The sequence below is a fragment of the Fonsecaea multimorphosa genome (genome assembly GCF_000836435.1).
Source record: "Fonsecaea multimorphosa CBS 102226 unplaced genomic scaffold supercont1.48, whole genome shotgun sequence".
NCBI lineage: Eukaryota > Fungi > Ascomycota > Eurotiomycetes > Chaetothyriales > Herpotrichiellaceae > Fonsecaea > Fonsecaea multimorphosa.
The window spans coordinates 56,013-73,678 of NW_015971682.1; the positions used below are offsets into that span (position 1 = coordinate 56,013).

Here is a 17,666-nt window from a genome sequence, read left to right on the forward strand (position 1 = left end):
GTGCAACCAACAGGACCGCCATGGCCACAATGCTAAGTCTCCCCCACTTTGACAGCAGGCATGCCGTTCATCGTCACGGCGGGCGTGAGGAAGAGAGACGATGCCCAGACACGCAAGCTCATCAGGAGCCATGTGATGTTAGGAAAGAACCTGGGCAAATCTCGACGGGCCAAGCCCAAGGATCCCCTGCCCCGGGATGCTGAGCCTAGCTGGGACTCCTCCGGTGGCGGCGAGGCAACAACACAGCAATCGTCCTCGATTATCCCGAAAAAGGTTGGGTCAGAGTGGTCGTTCACCCAGCTGGCAGCCGAAATCGAGCCGTCTGCAATCGCGGATATCTTGACCTGTAGGTCCATACTCGCGCACGGGGATTCAATGCTCTAGAATTTGAGCGCTTACTCACCGCATCGGGGAATCCAGATTCTTCTCTCGCACGGCAAGCGACTATTCCATTGGAGCAATGCATTGCTTTCGACAGGAAAGACAGAGTCCTCGTTGGCCCTATGGCGTCCGATGCTGCCTTCCTTCATGCCACTGCGCTGGGAACTCATGCATACATCGAACTAATGCGAGGACGTGAAGATCACAATGCCCTTCAAATTACCTCACCACACTTCTCCAAGGCGCTCCAGCTTCTCCGCGAGCGACTCGACTCGACAGACGAGGACCTGAAAATTGCCAATCCTACCATGATGGTGGTCATTGCTCTTGCACTTCACGCTCGTATGATTGGCGACTATGACACAGCAAAGCATCACATGGAAGGCCTTCGCATGATGATCAATCTCAGAGGAGGAATCGCCGCCATTGCTCCTAAGATCAGGCTGGCAATGGAAATCTATAGGTATGAACCCTTGTAACGTCCTGGCAACCCTGCTGTTGTGATTACTTCTCTGCGGAGGATACCTAATTGTTTGCGTAGATGCGATATAGGGCTAGCGATCGAAACCGGTGCCAGGCCTACTTTCTTCTCGACTAGCTCTTCTGGTGAGCCCTTCAGGCCATTTCCAGACCAGATGTCCGAGTCCATGCCAAAGTCAAACGGTACGGTGACTTGCTGGCCTTACTCGGAGCAATTTCTCAGCGCACTCGATGAAGAGCTGGCTACGGTCTGGAGAGCCATGAAGGGATTTTGCCTACAGATCAACCGCGCGGCCAGGACCAAACGCAAGCTTTCTGAAGAAATTCTGCCCGAAGCAACTGCTTCGGTCATGTATCGCCTTCTCCATATGAGCTTTTCGACCGGTTCTCTTGAGGCAGCCATCCGGCTCGGATTATTAGCCTTCTCCTCACAGGTCTTCTTGCAACTGCCGGACTTCAGGGTAAGAAGGACATCTTTGTCCGCTGCCTACGAAGAGAGTCTTGTTGGTCTCGACATCCTCGAAGAACAGTGGCCGCCACTATTGCTTTGGCTTCTTATAGTCGGTGGTGTTGCAGTGATCGATGAACCTGGTAGTGTTTGGCTGAAACTTAGATTGAAATCAGCCATTGAACGATGTGGAGTTGTCTTATGGGACGATTTCCGGGATATGATGGACTCGTTCATGTGGATTGGTTTGGTCTTCGATCAAGCCGCAAAGGGCGTCTTCTACTCTGCGCTATCTTCATTAGACACGCTGAGAGTCGGAAGTGCATCGACTGATTCACAGGGATAGGCACCGTATGCAGCTGTTCCATTGTCTTATTGCGTTAGGAGGGACGAAGACAAATTGAATGCAGGAGTAAGGCTGATGCAGGAGCGGTTGGCCCACAAACGCGGCAAATCCGCCAAGACCCTCCTATTGGATTGCAAAGCTGCTGCTGGCACATGCAGTTGTCAACGTATATGTATATCCCAATGTACTGGGAAAAGGTCTCTCGGTCATAATTGCACGATATGCAGATAGTAGGACCCTCTATGTAATGGCGAGGTATCGGCTCCGGTTGCCTCTCCAGTCCTTGACATGAGCACCTTACGCCTCCTGGAAAATCTACCTGGATTGAACTCTATCTGTTTACAGCTGTCTAAAAGCAAGACTTTACAGTGTAAGACCACAATGCCTGCATGGACTTGATTTCACTTGGATTGACCTTATCAAGCAACTGAATCTCACCAACTCTATCGGGGCTCTAGTCGCAGCTTCACTTTGCTGCATAAAGATTTTGGCCATTGTCGACGCCCAATCTCGACGCGAGCGTGTCCACCGACGCCACCCAACCCAAAGGAGACAAATGGCCATGCCATAGCCAGACATAGCAGCTCGAAAGCTTGGACAACGAGGCGGGAGACGCCTCTCCGCGAGCAAGTTAAAGGATTGATGCGTCATGTGCCCCATCCTGTTGCGGTTATCACTTCGACTGACACATCTGTCGGCACCAATGGCGACCCTTCCGCATGGCGAGGAGCTACGGTATCTTCGTTCAACACTGTGACATTAGATCCAATACCGATCGTTTCCTTCAACATCAAGCAGTTGTCTTCGACATACGAGGCCATCGAGGCTTCCGGCCTATTTAATGTTCACCTGTTTCTCTGCGATCCAAAGGGACAGGAAATCGCTGAGAAATTTGCCCGCGGCAACGCGACTTCGCCTTTTCACCTCCCAAATGGGACTTTGGCTTGGTTTGCGCAGGAGCCGTCGTCCGACGCAGCGCCAGCATTAGGATCTGATTCACCTCCTGTCATTGAATGTCTCCCAAAATTTCAGATCAGATGTCGGTACCTCCCAGACAAGGCGGTGGAAATTGGAGATCACATGGTTCTGTTTGGCGAAGTGGAGCGTGTTGTCGATGGATGGGAACGCGTGACTGACTCGGATGTCTGTTTGTACTATGTGAATGGCCGCTACGCCCAAAGCCCTTCAGGATTCACACATCGGCCATGAAGTAAAGGAAGCGAGAAAGCTTTTGGTTGTATCCGCAGGAGCGATCAGAACGCAGGGAACTCAGTGCTAGGGCTAGCTGTCTGGAGTCTAGTAAAGTGCCCTGTATAATGTATACTTGTGGACTGGTGTCACCCGTTGCCAGCCTCCTAGGCACCCAATAGGTATTGGTCCCTCGAGGCTACTGCGCAAGGCTGAGCAAGGCTGTCCCAAGATCGATTATGATTGGTCTAATATTCAGTTCTCCGACCTCAACAGTTGTTTCCCAGCTTCATCTCCCACAATTATTCCATCAACGTTCGTGATCGAGCGATGCTGCAGATCCGAATCTACTGAGTTTCGTCTGCCCCGAACATCAGAATACCGCCGCCCGGCAAAAATGCCGGCGAAATTGTCTGTCGCGGACACACGCTTTATCTGCGTGCAATGCCGGAAAACCCTGAGCTCGACCACTCGACGGAGACGATTCGCATCAACCAAACCCAATGCATCATCACCAACAACTCCTGAGATTTTCGACATCGTGACAGTCGGCGGCGGACCAGCTGGTCTAGCCCTCCTCGCAGCATTAAGTCCGTTGTTTTCCCTCCCTTCCAGTCGTCACGCAGGGTGTGACATCTAACAACTAACCCGGTTTTCTACAGAGTCATCGCCTATAACATCGCATCTGAAAACGGCATTGATCGAGACCCAAGATCTCTCAAGGCTCCGCCAATGGCAGTCCCCAGAGGATCAGTACTCCAACCGCGCCAGCAGCCTGACGCCCTCGTCGGTCTCGTTTCTCGAGAAAACGGGAGCGTGGGACCACGTGGACCAGTCTCGCGTGCAAGCCTATGACGAGATGCAAGTGTGGGATGCCGCCAACGACGCGGCGATTCAATTCGACTGGCACGCCGAGACGAGCAAGTATAACGCGCCGCCGAGGACCGTAGCGACCATGACCGAGAACGCCAACCTGACGAGGGCTCTTCTGGAGAGAATCGCCCAGCTCGGGGCGGAATCGTCGCTTTTCTCCAATACTAGCGTTTCAACCATTGTGAACGGCGAAGATGACCCGGAGGGTCTCAATTTGTCCACATGGCCGGTCTTGCGGCTTGAATCAAAACAACCACCATCCCATTCCTCGTCACCGTCTTATCCGTCAAGCATAGCAGCCCGCCTGCTCGTGGGCGCCGACGGCTTCAACTCGCCCGTGCGCGCCTTCGCGGGCATCGCCTCTCACGGCTGGGACTACAACCGGCACGGCGTGGTCGCCACGCTCACCGTGCAACCCACCCCCGACAACACCTCCCAAACTGACGACTTCGACCTCTTCGCAGAAGAGCCCCTCTCCAACCGCGCAACCGCGTACCAACGCTTCCTGCCCGAGCTAGGCGGGCCCATCGCCGTATTGCCACTGCCAAACAACCACGCCTCTCTCGTATGGTCGACCACGCCTGCGAACGCAGCATACCTAAAAACCCTACCTCCCTCAGCGCAGATAGCGATGATCAACGCGGCCTTGCGCCTCTCACAAACAGACATCAAATACCTGTTCACACTCCCTCCCTCTTCCCCCGACCAACACTCGGACGAACTGCATTGGCGTCTCCAGCACACTCCATCCCCCCAAACCTCCCGCCCGGTCCCAATCATCACCGGGGTCCAAGACAAAACACTCGCCTCCTTCCCCTTGCGCTTCCGCCACTCTACCTCCCTGATTGGTCCCCGAGTCGCTCTGATCGGCGACGCCGCACACACCATCCACCCCCTCGCGGGACAGGGTCTGAACCTGGGCCTCGCGGACGCGGCATCTCTCGCAGACACGGTCGCCTACGCCGTCCAGCACGGCATGGACGTTGGCGATTCCGCGTTCGCGCTGGAGAGGTATAATGCCGACAGATTTGGGAAGGGGTTGGTCATGGCTGGCGGTGTTGATGCATTGAATTGGTTGTATCAGATGGGTAGTGGCGGAGACGGCATATTGAGCAGTCTGGTTGGTGGGGTTAGAGGTTTGGGCATGAAGGTTGTGGATTCGGGGATTGTGCCGGGGTTGAAGGGCTTGATTATGAGGCAGGCTTCTTAGCACCCTGAGGGGAAAATAGGAAAGTGCGATTTCGGGCATTGTAACGTTGGCTGGTGGTAGATATGGCTATATATCAAGGGGGCTTACTCGCGGACGGACAGTGATCATGGGAAATTTCGTTTTCGTACAAATAGGTAGTTCAGCTTGCAGATTTCAAAAGGGGGAAAGTTTTCGGGAGATTTTCAAGAGCAGATGGCTACTGAGCCACTCTTTGACGCGAACGGCTTGGTTATACCAATGCCTCTATCCAGACACCCTCTGTCACTATGCGGATTCCTTGATGATATGCGCCCGGGTCAACCGTCCCCCAGCCCCCAAGCGTCCAACTCGACTCTCTCATCCGTAAACATCTCCACTCTCAAAATCTCATCCTTCTTTCCCGCGAGCACCCCCTCCTCCTCGTCACCGCCGCACTGACCACCCTGCGCCAACCGCTCCAGAACAAGCCACAGACCACCTGCTGCACCAGTATAAGGCGCCGCGCTCAGTGACGACGGCTGCAGATCTATATCAACAATCCGCAGGCCCGACGAGATACTGCTGAATTCCTCATTGTCGATCTCGCTGGTCGCCAGGATCTCCTTGTATGGTCCTTGACCTCGCTCAAGTGTCATCTTGAAGAGTGAGGAATTCGCGGCTTGAGCAGAGGTGACGGTGTCGTATCGTGCGACGAACGAAATCCGAGATAGCCTCGAGACTGTAAGAGGAGCCAGGAGGCGATTGGTGGTATTCCGGAACACTGCGGCGGTACTCTTGATGCTCAATCGGCCGGCACCTTCCGCTGGTAGCTGAGTCAACGTTGCACCATCTCCCGCAGAGGAGGAGTATAAGTCAAGGCAGAAATCCGAACATTGGCCTTCATCGAACGTAGAGCAGATAATTGTGTACTTCCCAGGTTCGAGCTTGGTTTCTACAACAGCACTCCCTCGTCGATAGTCTCCCGAGTGCGCGAGAACATCCCGTGGGCGAAGTCGGGTAATCCTTGACCCGTTGCTGAAAAGTACCAGGATTTTGACATTGATATCGGGCTTCGTGGCAGCGGCGGGGGTAATGGATTCGACAAGCCGCAGGACTAGTGCAATCCTCTGCTCAGTTGACAGGGACATTCGAAACTGGGGATTGGACAAGTAGTTTGCTGAGTCCGAGTTTCCTCCAGCGTTCGACCTGGTCCAGGCGGAGCTGAGGCTGGACTTCTGAGGATATGGCAGTCGAGCTTCTGATAGTGCTACCGGATATTTTGACAGAGCCGAAATGGTAAAGTTCATTTTCCCACGTGGTAGATCCTGTGATACCAAAACTGCAGTATAGCACGATTGAGCCGTACCTTTGAACCTTAACAGGGTATTGGGAGAGTCCACAAATGGACCTCGTATCTTTACGCCTTCACTCGAGATGACTCTGTTGCCATCACGAGTATATAAGTATAGGCCGATATATCCATTTTCTCTTGTAGTCTCTTGTGTGTAGTCTCCTGTTCGGAAATGCCGCTGTAGTAGCAACCAGATTTCGCCCGGATCAGAAGTTGCCACCGCAAACTGGGGATTGTCGACAATTAGGTTAGTATTTGAAGTGACATTGGCCTGGTCCCAAGAAAAGTGAAGGTCTTCGCGGTAAGAAAACAGCCCAGGATTCCAGTTGAGATACATGTTCTCAAAATATTGAAAGACACTGTTGAAATCCATCCAAAAAGTGCCTGGCATCATCTCCTCGTTTTCAGGCGTGCTAGCCGAGGATTCTTCGTCACTTCGATTCGGCCGCCGCCTTGCTGCTCCCCGCCACACATCTCCATCAGCCCATGGGTTTTTGACAAGCATTTCTTTGGCATGACCATTAGTAGACATGTCCAGGATCGCGTAGTCATGTTCTGCTGCAAGACCGAGATGCCGTTGCTCACGACGGGGTAATTTTCCGGTTCCGATGGTGACGAGAACGTTTCCTCTCCGAAACTGGGCAATAATCTCTTCCCACAAGTGGTCTTGTTCGACCTCCTCGTCGTGTAGAAAGACTTGTTGAGGAATCCACCCGGTAAGAACGGCAAGATCCGTACCAGAATTGCTCCCAGGAAAGTCGTAACCGCCACGGACCTTCAGGTACGCTTTCTCAACCAGGGCCGGCCATAGCAATCGGGGATGGCGGCGGTCAATGACATGAAGGACTCGGCTAGTCTTGGAGGAAGGCAGATAGTCGTCAATCTCCACTCTTCTCCAGCAGCCATTGAAATATAACCTGAGAATGTATTTTCCGTTGGGCGACAGTATCATTCGATCAGTGTCGTAGTTGAACGGATGTACTACGTCCCGCAAGATCTGAGTAGTGGTTAGTGACGAGATGGTCGGTCAGAGCCCCCGTCCTACCTTTGGAAAGCCGCGCTCTGCCCTGGAGGTCAGAGCACAAAGGCTTGCAACCACTGAACAGTCGGATGTCATATCTTGCACGAGATCTATAGACTCTGGCAAATACATGACGGCCCCATCGGCGCCATTGTGGCCATTGGAGCCATTGAGGTCGCTGTGGACAGACGGAAGTGCTTGCTGCGGTCGTTTCCAACCGTCAAATGATTCAAGCTGGCCCGGGGATAGAGGCAGAGAGCTCAAATCTGTGAATAAAAGGCCGCCATCACGAAGCGCAAATTCGTCCGAGGACGGTGGTGCCGTCCAAGGGTTGAACTTGAAACCATTCAATTTTCCACTCTCCAAGAGGATGATCTTTTCTCTGGTGGTGAGCTCGCGGTTTGAGCGAGGTGGTTTGAGGACTTGTCTTGACCTTTCCGCGGGGGTTGGTCTTTGCTGTTCATTCTGAGCTGCTTTGAGCCGCTCGGCCCGGGCTAGGAGTTCGTTGAACCTGGCGTCCAGCCTCTGCTTGTCTTCAGGTTTGTCAGCGAGGCGAAGAGCCTGGAAGTACAACTCAGCAGTCTCGATGGTGGCATCGAGGACTGCCTTGCCGGTGGATTTGGAAGGGATTGTCCTCTCGACTGAGCGCGCCTGCTCTTCAAGCCTGGAGAGGCGGTCATCCATGGGCCATTACCTAGGCAACTAGCTCGAGATCAAGGGCTCCAAAGGGCTCTCAAGGGCGAGTCGCAGACGTCAGCGGGCCATGGCTAGGTTGCTAGGGAAGGCCGAAGGGCAAAAGTCGGAGGCGGGCCGGGATTCGGGAGTGTGACAGAAGTTGAAGTGAGAGAAGAAGCGCAGGCGGACAAAGCTGGACAAGCGGAATTGCCACAACCTCGGCTGCGTCTGTCAAGCTACCACGGCCGAGCCACGAGCCACTCAAAAGAGTCGAATCATCCATGTCCCGCCGACTCCCACGGGGGTTTCGCATGCGAGATCGCCCATCCCAACCCATGCCTCTCGGGCAGATGAGGAATGATCCATTCGACGGGCAAGTCTAGCAAAATAATTACGCGACCACTCTTCTCCTTCGACCATATACTCCGCAGCTCCTCTATCTCTGACGTTTGGACCAGCCGAAACAAACTCAATTCCTCCAACACTCTGCTGCCCGTCTCTCTATATCACTGCGCAACAGTCCGGTCTTGAGCTGGAGCACCCTCCCCGCCTCGTCCACCTCCACTCCTTCTTTAACGCTCCAAGAGCGGCCTCGACGGCCCAGACAATACCATGACGAAACCCGGGGAGCTGGCGCCATGGGAGAGCGCCGTTGCAGGTGCTACCGGTGCTGTCCTCGCAAATGCGCTGGTCTATCCGCTTGACATGTAGGGAAATCCGAGACTGGAGAATCCCAGATCAGCTACTAACTTGGTCCGCAGTGTCAAGACAAGATTACAAGTGCAGATAAAGAAGAAAGGCCATGTACACCAGCACACGGCCGAGCACCATCACTATGATTCCACGTGGGACGCCATCAAGAAGATTGTCGACCATGAGGGCGTCATCGGCTTATACTCGGGAATCAATGGTGCTCTGATCGGTGTCGCCTCCACAAACTTCGCCTACTTCTACTGGTACTCAGTGGTGCGGTCGCTATACACAAAATACCGAGTCGCCCCGGGAGGACACCCCGGGACAGCTGTCGAGTTGTCTCTGGGTGCCGTTGCGGGCGCCATTGCGCAAATATTCACAATTCCCGTGGCGGTCATCACCACGCGGCAGCAGACACAGCCCAAGGGCCACAAGAAGGGCCTGTGGGAGACAGGCAAGGAGGTTGTCCACAGTGAAGATGGCTGGTCTGGACTCTGGAGGGGTCTCAAGGCCTCTCTGGTGCTGTGTGTCAACCCCGCAATCACGTATGGCGCTTATCAGCGTCTGAAGGACGTTATGTTCCCTGGTCGGGATCGACTCCATCCATGGGAGGCTTTCGGTGAGTCAGAAAGGATCCTTTTCTGCCCTTCTACTGACACGCGCGTACAGTTCTTGGAGCAATCTCTAAGTCCATCGCCACCATCTGCACCCAGCCTTTAATCGTCGCCAAAGTCGGCCTTCAATCCCGACCTCCCCCAGCCCGGGAAGGCAAACCATTTAAGACCTTTACCGAAGTGATGGCATACATCATCGAGCATGAAGGTCCCCGCGCTCTGTTCAAGGGCATGGGCCCTCAACTCATGAAGGGTCTGCTAGTGCAAGGGATCCTCATGATGACCAAGGAAAGAGTGGAGCTGTTGTTCCTGTTACTCTTCTCCTACGTCCGGATCATCAGGCAAAGGAAGCTCAAGGAGGCCGCCGCCAAGCTCAAGGAGAACGCGGAGATCCTCAAGAGCCGAGCCATGCCCGTGGCGGAGAACGTCCTGCAGAAGGCAAAGGCGAGTGTGCCTGCTACCATCAAATGAGGTACCCAGTCCGCCCATGTTGAGTGAGTTGGGATTGAGAGCTTCTGGGAAAGATCTTGGTGTGGTTGGGCAAAGACAACAGGCCAGCCAAAGATCAATCTGCATTTACCAAGTGTGCATGGCGTTGTACGGTTGTCTATATATGTGGGATGAATTTCCTGCTTTTTGTTATGCACGCCGGACGCCTTGAGTTTAGTGGTTTTTTCCCTCTGTCAGTGTCTAGACTGTAGCATCAGGCGGCAGGCAGGTTTTCAAGAGGCAAATACGAAGAAGACAGGAAAAGAGCGAGCCGATGAAGAAAAAGAGTCAAGACCTTAATGCGCAACTTTGAACCTACATGCCTACCAAGTCCAAATAAGCCGTCTCGAATGAAAAAAAATTGATTGAAATTTACAGCGAGATCATGCCGACTCTTTCGCGTTGGCCATGTAGCACCAGTGGTAATGTACAAGGTAGTATTGTACAAGCCACCTGCATCCTGGGTTTCATCCTACATATACACGAGACATAAAGTTCGATGATGTTAATTGGTGTTACAGTACCGAGAATATGCTGTCGATCCTCTCTCGGCTTTCTTTTTAGTCCGCTCCAAGTACCGAGTATCAGTCTCCGGGATATTAGGTGTGTTTGTCTTGCTGAAAAGGGAGACAGCTGCAACCTAGCGATTGCGCTTCTTCGCCCTCCCCGTCTGGCTCTGGCGCCATTCCGCGGCCAGCGCTGCGGAAGTGGGAGTCGTGGATGTCTTTTTGAAGAGTGCGATGAAGCCGCCTCCAAAGGTTCGTTCGCCAACGAGGGGGCGGCAGATCATGACTGGTTGATCTTCTTGGGTTGTCGAGGAGATTTCGCCTTCGTCGTCAGGGGGAGGCCCTCGGGGGTCGTCCTCGACGTCCTTGTGGTTCTCACTCTCCGATCTTGAAACCTGGACGGGCACCTCCTGCTCGTGACCGATGGAGCCTGAGCCCTTCCTCGGCTTCACAAGCCTCACATCCCACTTCCTCCCGGAACTGATCCCCTCTCCCAATTCCAAGACCTTCTCCATTTGTAGTGGCAGTGCCAGCTCTTGAACCACTTTCACACAATCCGCAATCTGCGTGATCGAGGGCACAAACACCACCAGCTTTGCACTGTCACGCATCGCGGGCTCGACGTGTGGTATTTGAGAATGTACGCCGGGCATGTCGAGGAGGACGTAGTCGAGGAATGCTTCGCCGTCTGCGTTCTGTGCGATCCAATCCTTCACGTCTCCTGTGTAAAAGTCGACGTGTGGCCAGTAGAGACCTCGTCGGAACCCGCGCACTATCTTTTCCGCGTGGATGCTGTTCGCTGGAACGGCTTCCACGGTGTGTAGCACCGCGCGGCGCTTTCGTTTCCATTCGTCCCACGCCCGCGTGAGTGCATTCGACTCGGAGGAATCGTCTTCGGCCACAGGTGTGAACTTCTTGTCCGCCACTCTGCGGAGAGTAGGGAGCTGAAAAGTCGGAGGAGGTGGGTTCGCAGCTGCTATTGCTCGAGCGAGATGTAGAGTGAGGCTGCCATGGCCGGTACCTGCTTCCAGAATCTGGACGCGCGGTTGTGGGACGCCGCCACTGTCCGAAATTGTGGTAGGTGGCTCAGGGTGAATGTCTAGCAAGGAGACAATTGACGAAGCATAGCTGGAGTAGACCGGCGTCACGAGCCTGGGGGTGAGCGTGACATAGTCCTCGAGCGAAGGGAGCTCGATCTTGTGCAGAGAACCCTTTGAAGATCGAACGTATGTGGAGGCGACAGGCTTGCCGATAATGTCGTTCAAGGGGAGCTGACCCTTTGGCAAATCGAACCTTGCGTTCCGCTGCAGAAAGGCGAGTTTTGATCCATCCACAAGCACTCTGTCACCCTCTGTGAACCGAGTCAAATCTCTGGCGATACCGAGACCATTCTGGAGGATGCTGGGGGTCTTCTTGTCCGGGGATCTCGAGAGTCCAAGAACTTGTCTCAGATATCGAACCACCCCAGACATGCCACCACTCGACAACTTCAACCCAACACTTTCCCAAAGTCTTCCTCCCTCTTGGTATTAATAGCCAAATGGAAAGCCAAATGTGCCTGCGCTGGGAATTCTCCAGAGCATATACCATCATTGAGGAAAGTCGGCCGAAACCCCAGATTCTACTAGTCTACTTGAGGTAAAGCAAGGGTACTAAGTAGATCATTCATCTGCCCAAATATTCGGGATAATCGACATGGCACGTATGGGCAGCCAGGCAGCGCAGACGAATAGATTCTGTCGGAGTAAATCATTAGATGTTTCAATACCCCTGTCCCAGAGAGTCCGGAGAGTCTTCAATGATCATTGATATATTTACTTTGCATTTGATTGAAGTTGCGACGGCTCAGATCAGTCGAGAGAGCGAGCCCGCTCAGGCGGCCTCCTCACTGCACATGCGAACATGACCAGGAGACTTGTACGTGCTCGACCTGGGCGTCGATCCAGGATGCGTCCATCGCTGACCATTGTCACAGGTACGCACGGGCATCCAGCTCGGCCTGATAGTCACCATCGTCTTGTTCCTTGTCGTGTTCCTCGATAACAGATACCGAGTCCTCCCTAATGCCATCCACAGCCACCTGCCTGCGCACCATCCAGGTTTTGTGGTCACCGATCTGACAGTCGTCACCTGCTCATCGTTAAACCCCTTTAGCCGATGTACGGTCGATGGAGATGATTGGCACCGAGTCGAAAAGGACTTGTACCTCGGGAAGGGTTTCCTGTCAAAAGCCTACCTCTATGTCCAAAGGCAGCGCGAAGATGATCTGAACACCCATGCCGAAGTGGTCATGGACGTCAAGATTGGTCGTTTGCAGCCGTCGGTGGTCGACCCGACCTCGAAGGATGAAAGATGGGAGTCGCGTCCCGCGGGGATATGGATCAAGTTGTCCTCGAAACGGTCTGATAAAATGGTGACGGGAGTCGACGTCCTCTTCGGCGCCGATGCCGTGGATCCTCGCTCGAACTGGGAAATTCAGGACATCTCCTTATTCATCGATGCAGACCGCGAGTCCGCCGAACCTCGTCTCACGGTCCGCAAAGGCCCCGCTATGAAAGTCGAGAGACCGGTGCCTCGAATACGAAAAGACGGCAAATTCAAGATCATGCAAGCGGCAGACCTCCATCTCGCGACCGGCTTGGGGATATGTCGCCACGCACTCCCCGAAGGACAGGAATGCGAGGCCGATCCGCGAACGCTCGACTTCCTCGCCCGCATGATCGAAGACGAGAAACCGGACTTTGTGGTCCTCACGGGCGACCAAGTCAACGGGGACACCGCGCCGGACGCTCAAACCGCCATCTTCAAATACTCTGAAATGTTTGCGCGACACAAGATACCCTACGCAGGGATATTCGGTAACCACGACGACGAGGGGAACCTCAACCGCGCCGAATCCATGGCCATCATGGACGGCCTGCCCTATTCCCTCTCCACCGCTGGTCCCGAGGACGTGGACGGCGTGGGCAACTACGTGGTGGAAATCTTGGGCAGGGGATCCACCTCGCATTCGGCGCTGACCTTGTACATGCTCGACACGCACTCTTATTCACCGGATGAACAGCACTACCACGGCTACGATTGGCTCAAACAGTCCCAGATCGACTGGTTCAAGAGCACGTCTCAGTCCCTGAAGAGGAAACACAAGGAATACACGCACATACACATGGACCTGGCGTTCATCCACATTCCCTTACCAGAGTATCGCAATCCGGACAATTTGGCCTGGGTGGGCAACTGGACGGAACCACCTACCGCACCCGCATACAATTCCAACTTCAAAGACGCCCTCGTTGAAGAGCACATTCTCTTGGTGAGCTGTGGCCACGACCACGTCAACGATTACTGCCTGCCCGCAAACAACAAAGAAAAGAAAGCCGCGCTGTGGATGTGTTATGGCGGAGGGGCCGGGTTTGGTGGGTATGGCGGGTATTACGGATATCACAGACGAGTGAGATTCTTTGAAATGGACATGAATGAGGCGCGCATAACGACGTGGAAGAGGCTGGAGTGGGCAGCCGATGAAGAGACACTCAAGAAAAGGATTGATGAGCAGATTGTCGTGGATGGTGGGAAGGTCGTTACCGGCATGTGATGCGAACAAAAGAAATGATGTCGCCTCCATTCCTTGTTATATCGTTGTTCTCTGCGGAAGGGAAGGCGAGATTTGTCACGAGTATAGGATTCTTCATCGAGTCGCATGGCGTTCAAGCGTTAAGATCGGGGCTGGGATAGGATGGATTACAAACCTGGAAGTTTTGCTTTTTGCTGGCTTGAATCAGTCTATCGTGATTCAATGGCTTTCGACTGAACATGATACTGAGAGACTGGAGAGCAATGACGAGGAACCAAAAAAAAAAGCAAATGAAAGCGGTCGCGCAACGGCGGGACGGCCAAGAGGAAGGAAAGCCATGATACCCTAAGAGAGAGAGAGAGAGAAATATAAAAGATTCATCCATTCACCCTCCCTTGAACCCCGGGCCTGGCTTGTGGCCTGGCCTCGTGAGTCCCTAAGAGTCGCTCGAGAATTGTTTTTCTACAGGGGAAAGGAACTGGTTTCACCACCATTTCTCGCAGAGCACTCTCCTTTCCTCCATCCCGGGCGCTTTCTGCAGCAGAGCCACGAATTCGTCCGTCATGGTTGGCAAGCCGCAGACATAGACGGCCGTGTGAGCTCTGCTGCCTTCAGGGCCGAGGGCGTCGAAGAGGTCATCGTGCTTGATCCGTCTGTACCGCGTTGCTATATTTCCTTCTGCGACTTCGTCTTGCTTCGTCTCTTCTGTCCCGGAGGTCACGAAAAGACTGTATTTGAAGTCGACGCGGTCGTGGTCTCTCCACTTCTCGGCTATGCCTTTCAACCTCTTCTCGAACAAAATCTCTTCTTCTGCGCCGGTCTCATCATTCCTCTCTCGTCGTGAGGCATACAGGACTCTGACGGTCCTTGGCATCCCGCCCAGTTTGTCCGCTCCCAACACATGCATCGCGGAGATCATGCTCATGATGGGATTTATCCCCACACCTCCCGCGACGAAAACCACTCTATCCAATGCCCGGCATTCTTCTTGGTTCAAAGTCGGCGGCGGGTAGACGAAATTCCCACCCACGCGGAACGTTACCGTTGAGTCGAGGATTTCGTGTGCGGGTCGCCAGAGGTATGCCGCTGGCGGATTTGACGGAGAGGACTGGATGGCCAGTTCTATGTGTGGGTCATCTTGGGACGGAGAGGTCGATTGAGGCGGCGATGTGATGGTGAAGCCGCCCACAACGTCGATGTTGGGGATGTACAGGTCTATGTATTGACCTGGAAGATGGCGGAGAGGTGGCTACTAGAATCGTTGTCCGTGTGTGAGCGTGAGAGTCCCATTGAGAAAAGCAAAAAAGCAATCGGCTTGGTCAATCGAACTTGAATGCTCTCACAGAAGCAACATTGTACGCTGAGCAACTTTCCTTACTGGAGGACAAGCACCTCGGAGTGGTTGAGTTACATCCCGAAAGCAAGCATTTCTCGTCTGAAGGCAGGGGAGACCGGTTGCAAGGAGACAGAGGCTTGTTATAACGTGATTTGAAAAAGAGGCACATACTCCATCTCTTTGCAGACTCAGTCTCAGCAAGCGTATCTTGGAATTGACATGTTCAATCTTGCTCAACCGAGCGGTCCATATGCCACTTTGCCGCGGATCCTCGGCCGTTCTGATGATATGGGGCACCGAGTCTTTTACGGTGGCCATCCTTCTTCTCGAGCCTGTAGGAAAAAGAGAAAGGAAAGGTGTGAGAGTAGTCCAGCTTAGACGCTTGAACGGTGGTTCGACAGCTCGCCGCGCCCCACATGAAAGGGATCGGGCAAATGAGTTCATAACATAATTGGACTGGATCAAGGTCTGGTCGAGCTCATCGTAGCTTTGTCATGGCCGTACAGGGATTTTGTTGAAGGTGCTCATTCGGAATGAGAGTCGAAGGGTTGAGCTCGAGTGGGTGACGCTGTCAATGGCGGGAGTTCGGGATGACCCCGCCTGCGTCCTTCCAGCTAAGGTTATATGAAACTGCGGCGAGTTGATATCGACAAGCAGGCGCAGCTCTACATAGAAGACATACTGTGTCCAAGGCATCTAGGTTGGGAAGAGGTACTTGGAGTAAGGTGAACTGCCCCCATATCAGGTTGGGCCAGAAGTACAGACGATGGATACGGGACCGTCATGTTGAAAGGTCAACGAGATTCTTGTTGCACATAAAGGTCACATAAAGTACAATATCTGAGATTACGAGATGTACCTTGTTTCTAATACGGGTTTGTATTTAGTATCTTTTCGATTATTTCGTCTCCCTTCACTACGAGGCAAGAACAAGGCAACTGGGATAGAAACCCAGTCGCCTGCGCTCCAATACAGGCCGGTCTCAGCCAGGCGACACATTTTCGATGACCATTCCCGGACCCAGCCACACTATAATTACCGACTGTCCTGGTACTGAGAGGCTTTAGAACCTCTGTGACCTGCTCCTTCATCCATGGGTTTCTTGCTTTTGGTCCATCCCTGGGTACCTACGCTCTTGATCATGTCCAATTCAACTCCGGGCCCAGTCATCGAGATTCGCAGACATCTGGTTGCTCGGGGCGTGATTTGAAGAGACGGTTGACTGTGGAAGGGGATGAAATGCTGTGGCTTGGAGGCATGTTAAAGAGGGCCCTGGGAGTATCAGACGGGATGGGATGGACAAGCTCTGTTGTGTCAGCATAGCTCCAGATATGTCACCCAAGACGAACAAATCAAGCAGACCTCGTTGATTTACCTTCGGATGCATGATCCATATCACGGCTAGTAGCTAAGTATGCTCTTTAATCGGGTTGAGGCCATACTTTTTCCATATATATATCAGCATTGTATTCGTCTGTGGCTCGGGACCGGCGACATTTGTCCCCCAGGCGAGCCATCATGTATGGACATCAATTGAATCGTTATCGTCGGATACACAGACATAGGTATCGATTCTCTGAAGGGATCTTGATAGATGAAGGGCTAGGACCCATATCAAACGAATATGTCCCAGAAGCTAAGTGGCGACAAATTTTTCACATGGCGACGACATGCACCAAGATGTCCATCGAACGAGCATATAATGGTCCAAAATATGTGTTGACTCGACCGTAAAGGTCTGAGATATTTCTCCTGATGAATTTCCGTTCGTACCAATGTTTTCAGGATATATCAAGGCCAGCGCAGGACGAGATGCTGTAGCAATGAGGGGCTGTGATGGGTGCACCCGAGGGGACAGGGCAGGAGTCGAACGCAGCTGGTTGTCTCACGAAGAGAGCATAAGAAGCTGTCAGATAGGATCGCCATGTAGATGGATGAGAAGATATGCCTTGTTGCAAGTGCCTTGATGATATGATGGGCGATATATTTGATGAAAGACGAGATGATGGGTATGTTGCGGTTGCATCAAACTCAGCTGGTCAGAGCCGAGATGCTCCAATTTAGTGGGCGGCGACACGGCTGGGACTTTCTCTCCCTCTCAACCTCACTCCTGCCGATACCTCCCCTCCAGCACACCCAGTCTGATAATGCACTGTGGTCGACCTACACTCCCTTTGCGACCGGCGTGGAGGATCAAGGGCGAGATTGGGACAGCCTCGACAGGCCAGCTTAAAGAGTTTTCGATATTAGTGGAGCATATCATACCACCGAGTTCAGGGAGGGCGCACCAGGTAACCGATGCCTCCCACACCCAGTCTACTCACTTCACCCTGATCATACTAATGGTATACAGTCACTCCTTTGAAAGACCGATCTCGATCATTTTATTTACTTCCTGACCCGTCTTTCCATATATTGGGCCTGACAGTCGTCAATATCAAATCACTCGTTGATGACCATATGACTTTATGGCGGCAGCAATAGCAATATCAAACACCCAAGAAATCATGTCTACCACAATAC

General features: G+C 53.2%; 8 protein-coding genes across 8 annotated transcripts; 5 read left to right on the forward strand and 3 right to left on the reverse strand.

Annotated features, from left to right (window-relative positions):
- Positions 1-60: 60 nt before the first annotated feature.
- On the forward strand, positions 61-1,655 carry Z520_12136 (uncharacterized protein; the record flags this gene model as incomplete). Its single annotated transcript, XM_016782623.1, has 3 exons — positions 61-346; positions 421-844; positions 923-1,655. 3 exons carry the CDS (start codon positions 61-63, stop codon positions 1,653-1,655), a joined length of 1,443 nt encoding a protein of 480 aa, XP_016626266.1.
- Positions 1,656-2,297: 642 nt separating this feature from the next.
- Positions 2,298-2,864, forward strand: Z520_12137 (uncharacterized protein; the record flags this gene model as incomplete). Its single annotated transcript, XM_016782624.1, has 1 exon — positions 2,298-2,864. One exon carries the CDS (start codon positions 2,298-2,300, stop codon positions 2,862-2,864), a length of 567 nt encoding a protein of 188 aa, XP_016626267.1.
- Positions 2,865-3,240: 376 nt separating this feature from the next.
- Z520_12138 (uncharacterized protein) lies at positions 3,241-4,926 on the forward strand (the record flags this gene model as incomplete). Its single annotated transcript, XM_016782625.1, has 2 exons — positions 3,241-3,433; positions 3,506-4,926. The coding sequence occupies 2 exons, from the start codon at positions 3,241-3,243 to the stop codon at positions 4,924-4,926; spliced, it is 1,614 nt and encodes a 537-aa protein (XP_016626268.1).
- Positions 4,927-5,222: 296 nt separating this feature from the next.
- On the reverse strand, positions 5,223-7,940 carry Z520_12139 (uncharacterized protein; the record flags this gene model as incomplete). Its single annotated transcript, XM_016782626.1, has 2 exons — positions 5,223-7,232; positions 7,281-7,940. The coding sequence occupies 2 exons, from the start codon at positions 7,938-7,940 to the stop codon at positions 5,223-5,225; spliced, it is 2,670 nt and encodes an 889-aa protein (XP_016626269.1).
- A 603-nt stretch (positions 7,941-8,543) lies between these two features.
- On the forward strand, positions 8,544-9,709 carry Z520_12140 (uncharacterized protein; the record flags this gene model as incomplete). The annotated part of the gene is made up of 3 exons (XM_016782627.1): positions 8,544-8,638; positions 8,693-9,243; positions 9,294-9,709. The coding sequence occupies 3 exons, from the start codon at positions 8,544-8,546 to the stop codon at positions 9,707-9,709; spliced, it is 1,062 nt and encodes a 353-aa protein (XP_016626270.1).
- Positions 9,710-10,367: 658 nt separating this feature from the next.
- On the reverse strand, positions 10,368-11,705 carry Z520_12141 (uncharacterized protein; the record flags this gene model as incomplete). The annotated part of the gene is made up of 1 exon (XM_016782628.1): positions 10,368-11,705. One exon carries the CDS (start codon positions 11,703-11,705, stop codon positions 10,368-10,370), a length of 1,338 nt encoding a protein of 445 aa, XP_016626271.1.
- Positions 11,706-12,135: 430 nt separating this feature from the next.
- Positions 12,136-13,828, forward strand: Z520_12142 (uncharacterized protein; the record flags this gene model as incomplete). Its single annotated transcript, XM_016782629.1, has 2 exons — positions 12,136-12,150; positions 12,209-13,828. 2 exons carry the CDS (start codon positions 12,136-12,138, stop codon positions 13,826-13,828), a joined length of 1,635 nt encoding a protein of 544 aa, XP_016626272.1.
- A 463-nt stretch (positions 13,829-14,291) lies between these two features.
- On the reverse strand, positions 14,292-15,461 carry Z520_12143 (uncharacterized protein; the record flags this gene model as incomplete). The annotated part of the gene is made up of 2 exons (XM_016782630.1): positions 14,292-15,056; positions 15,315-15,461. 2 exons carry the CDS (start codon positions 15,459-15,461, stop codon positions 14,292-14,294), a joined length of 912 nt encoding a protein of 303 aa, XP_016626273.1.
- Between the last annotated feature and the right edge of the window lie 2,205 nt (positions 15,462-17,666).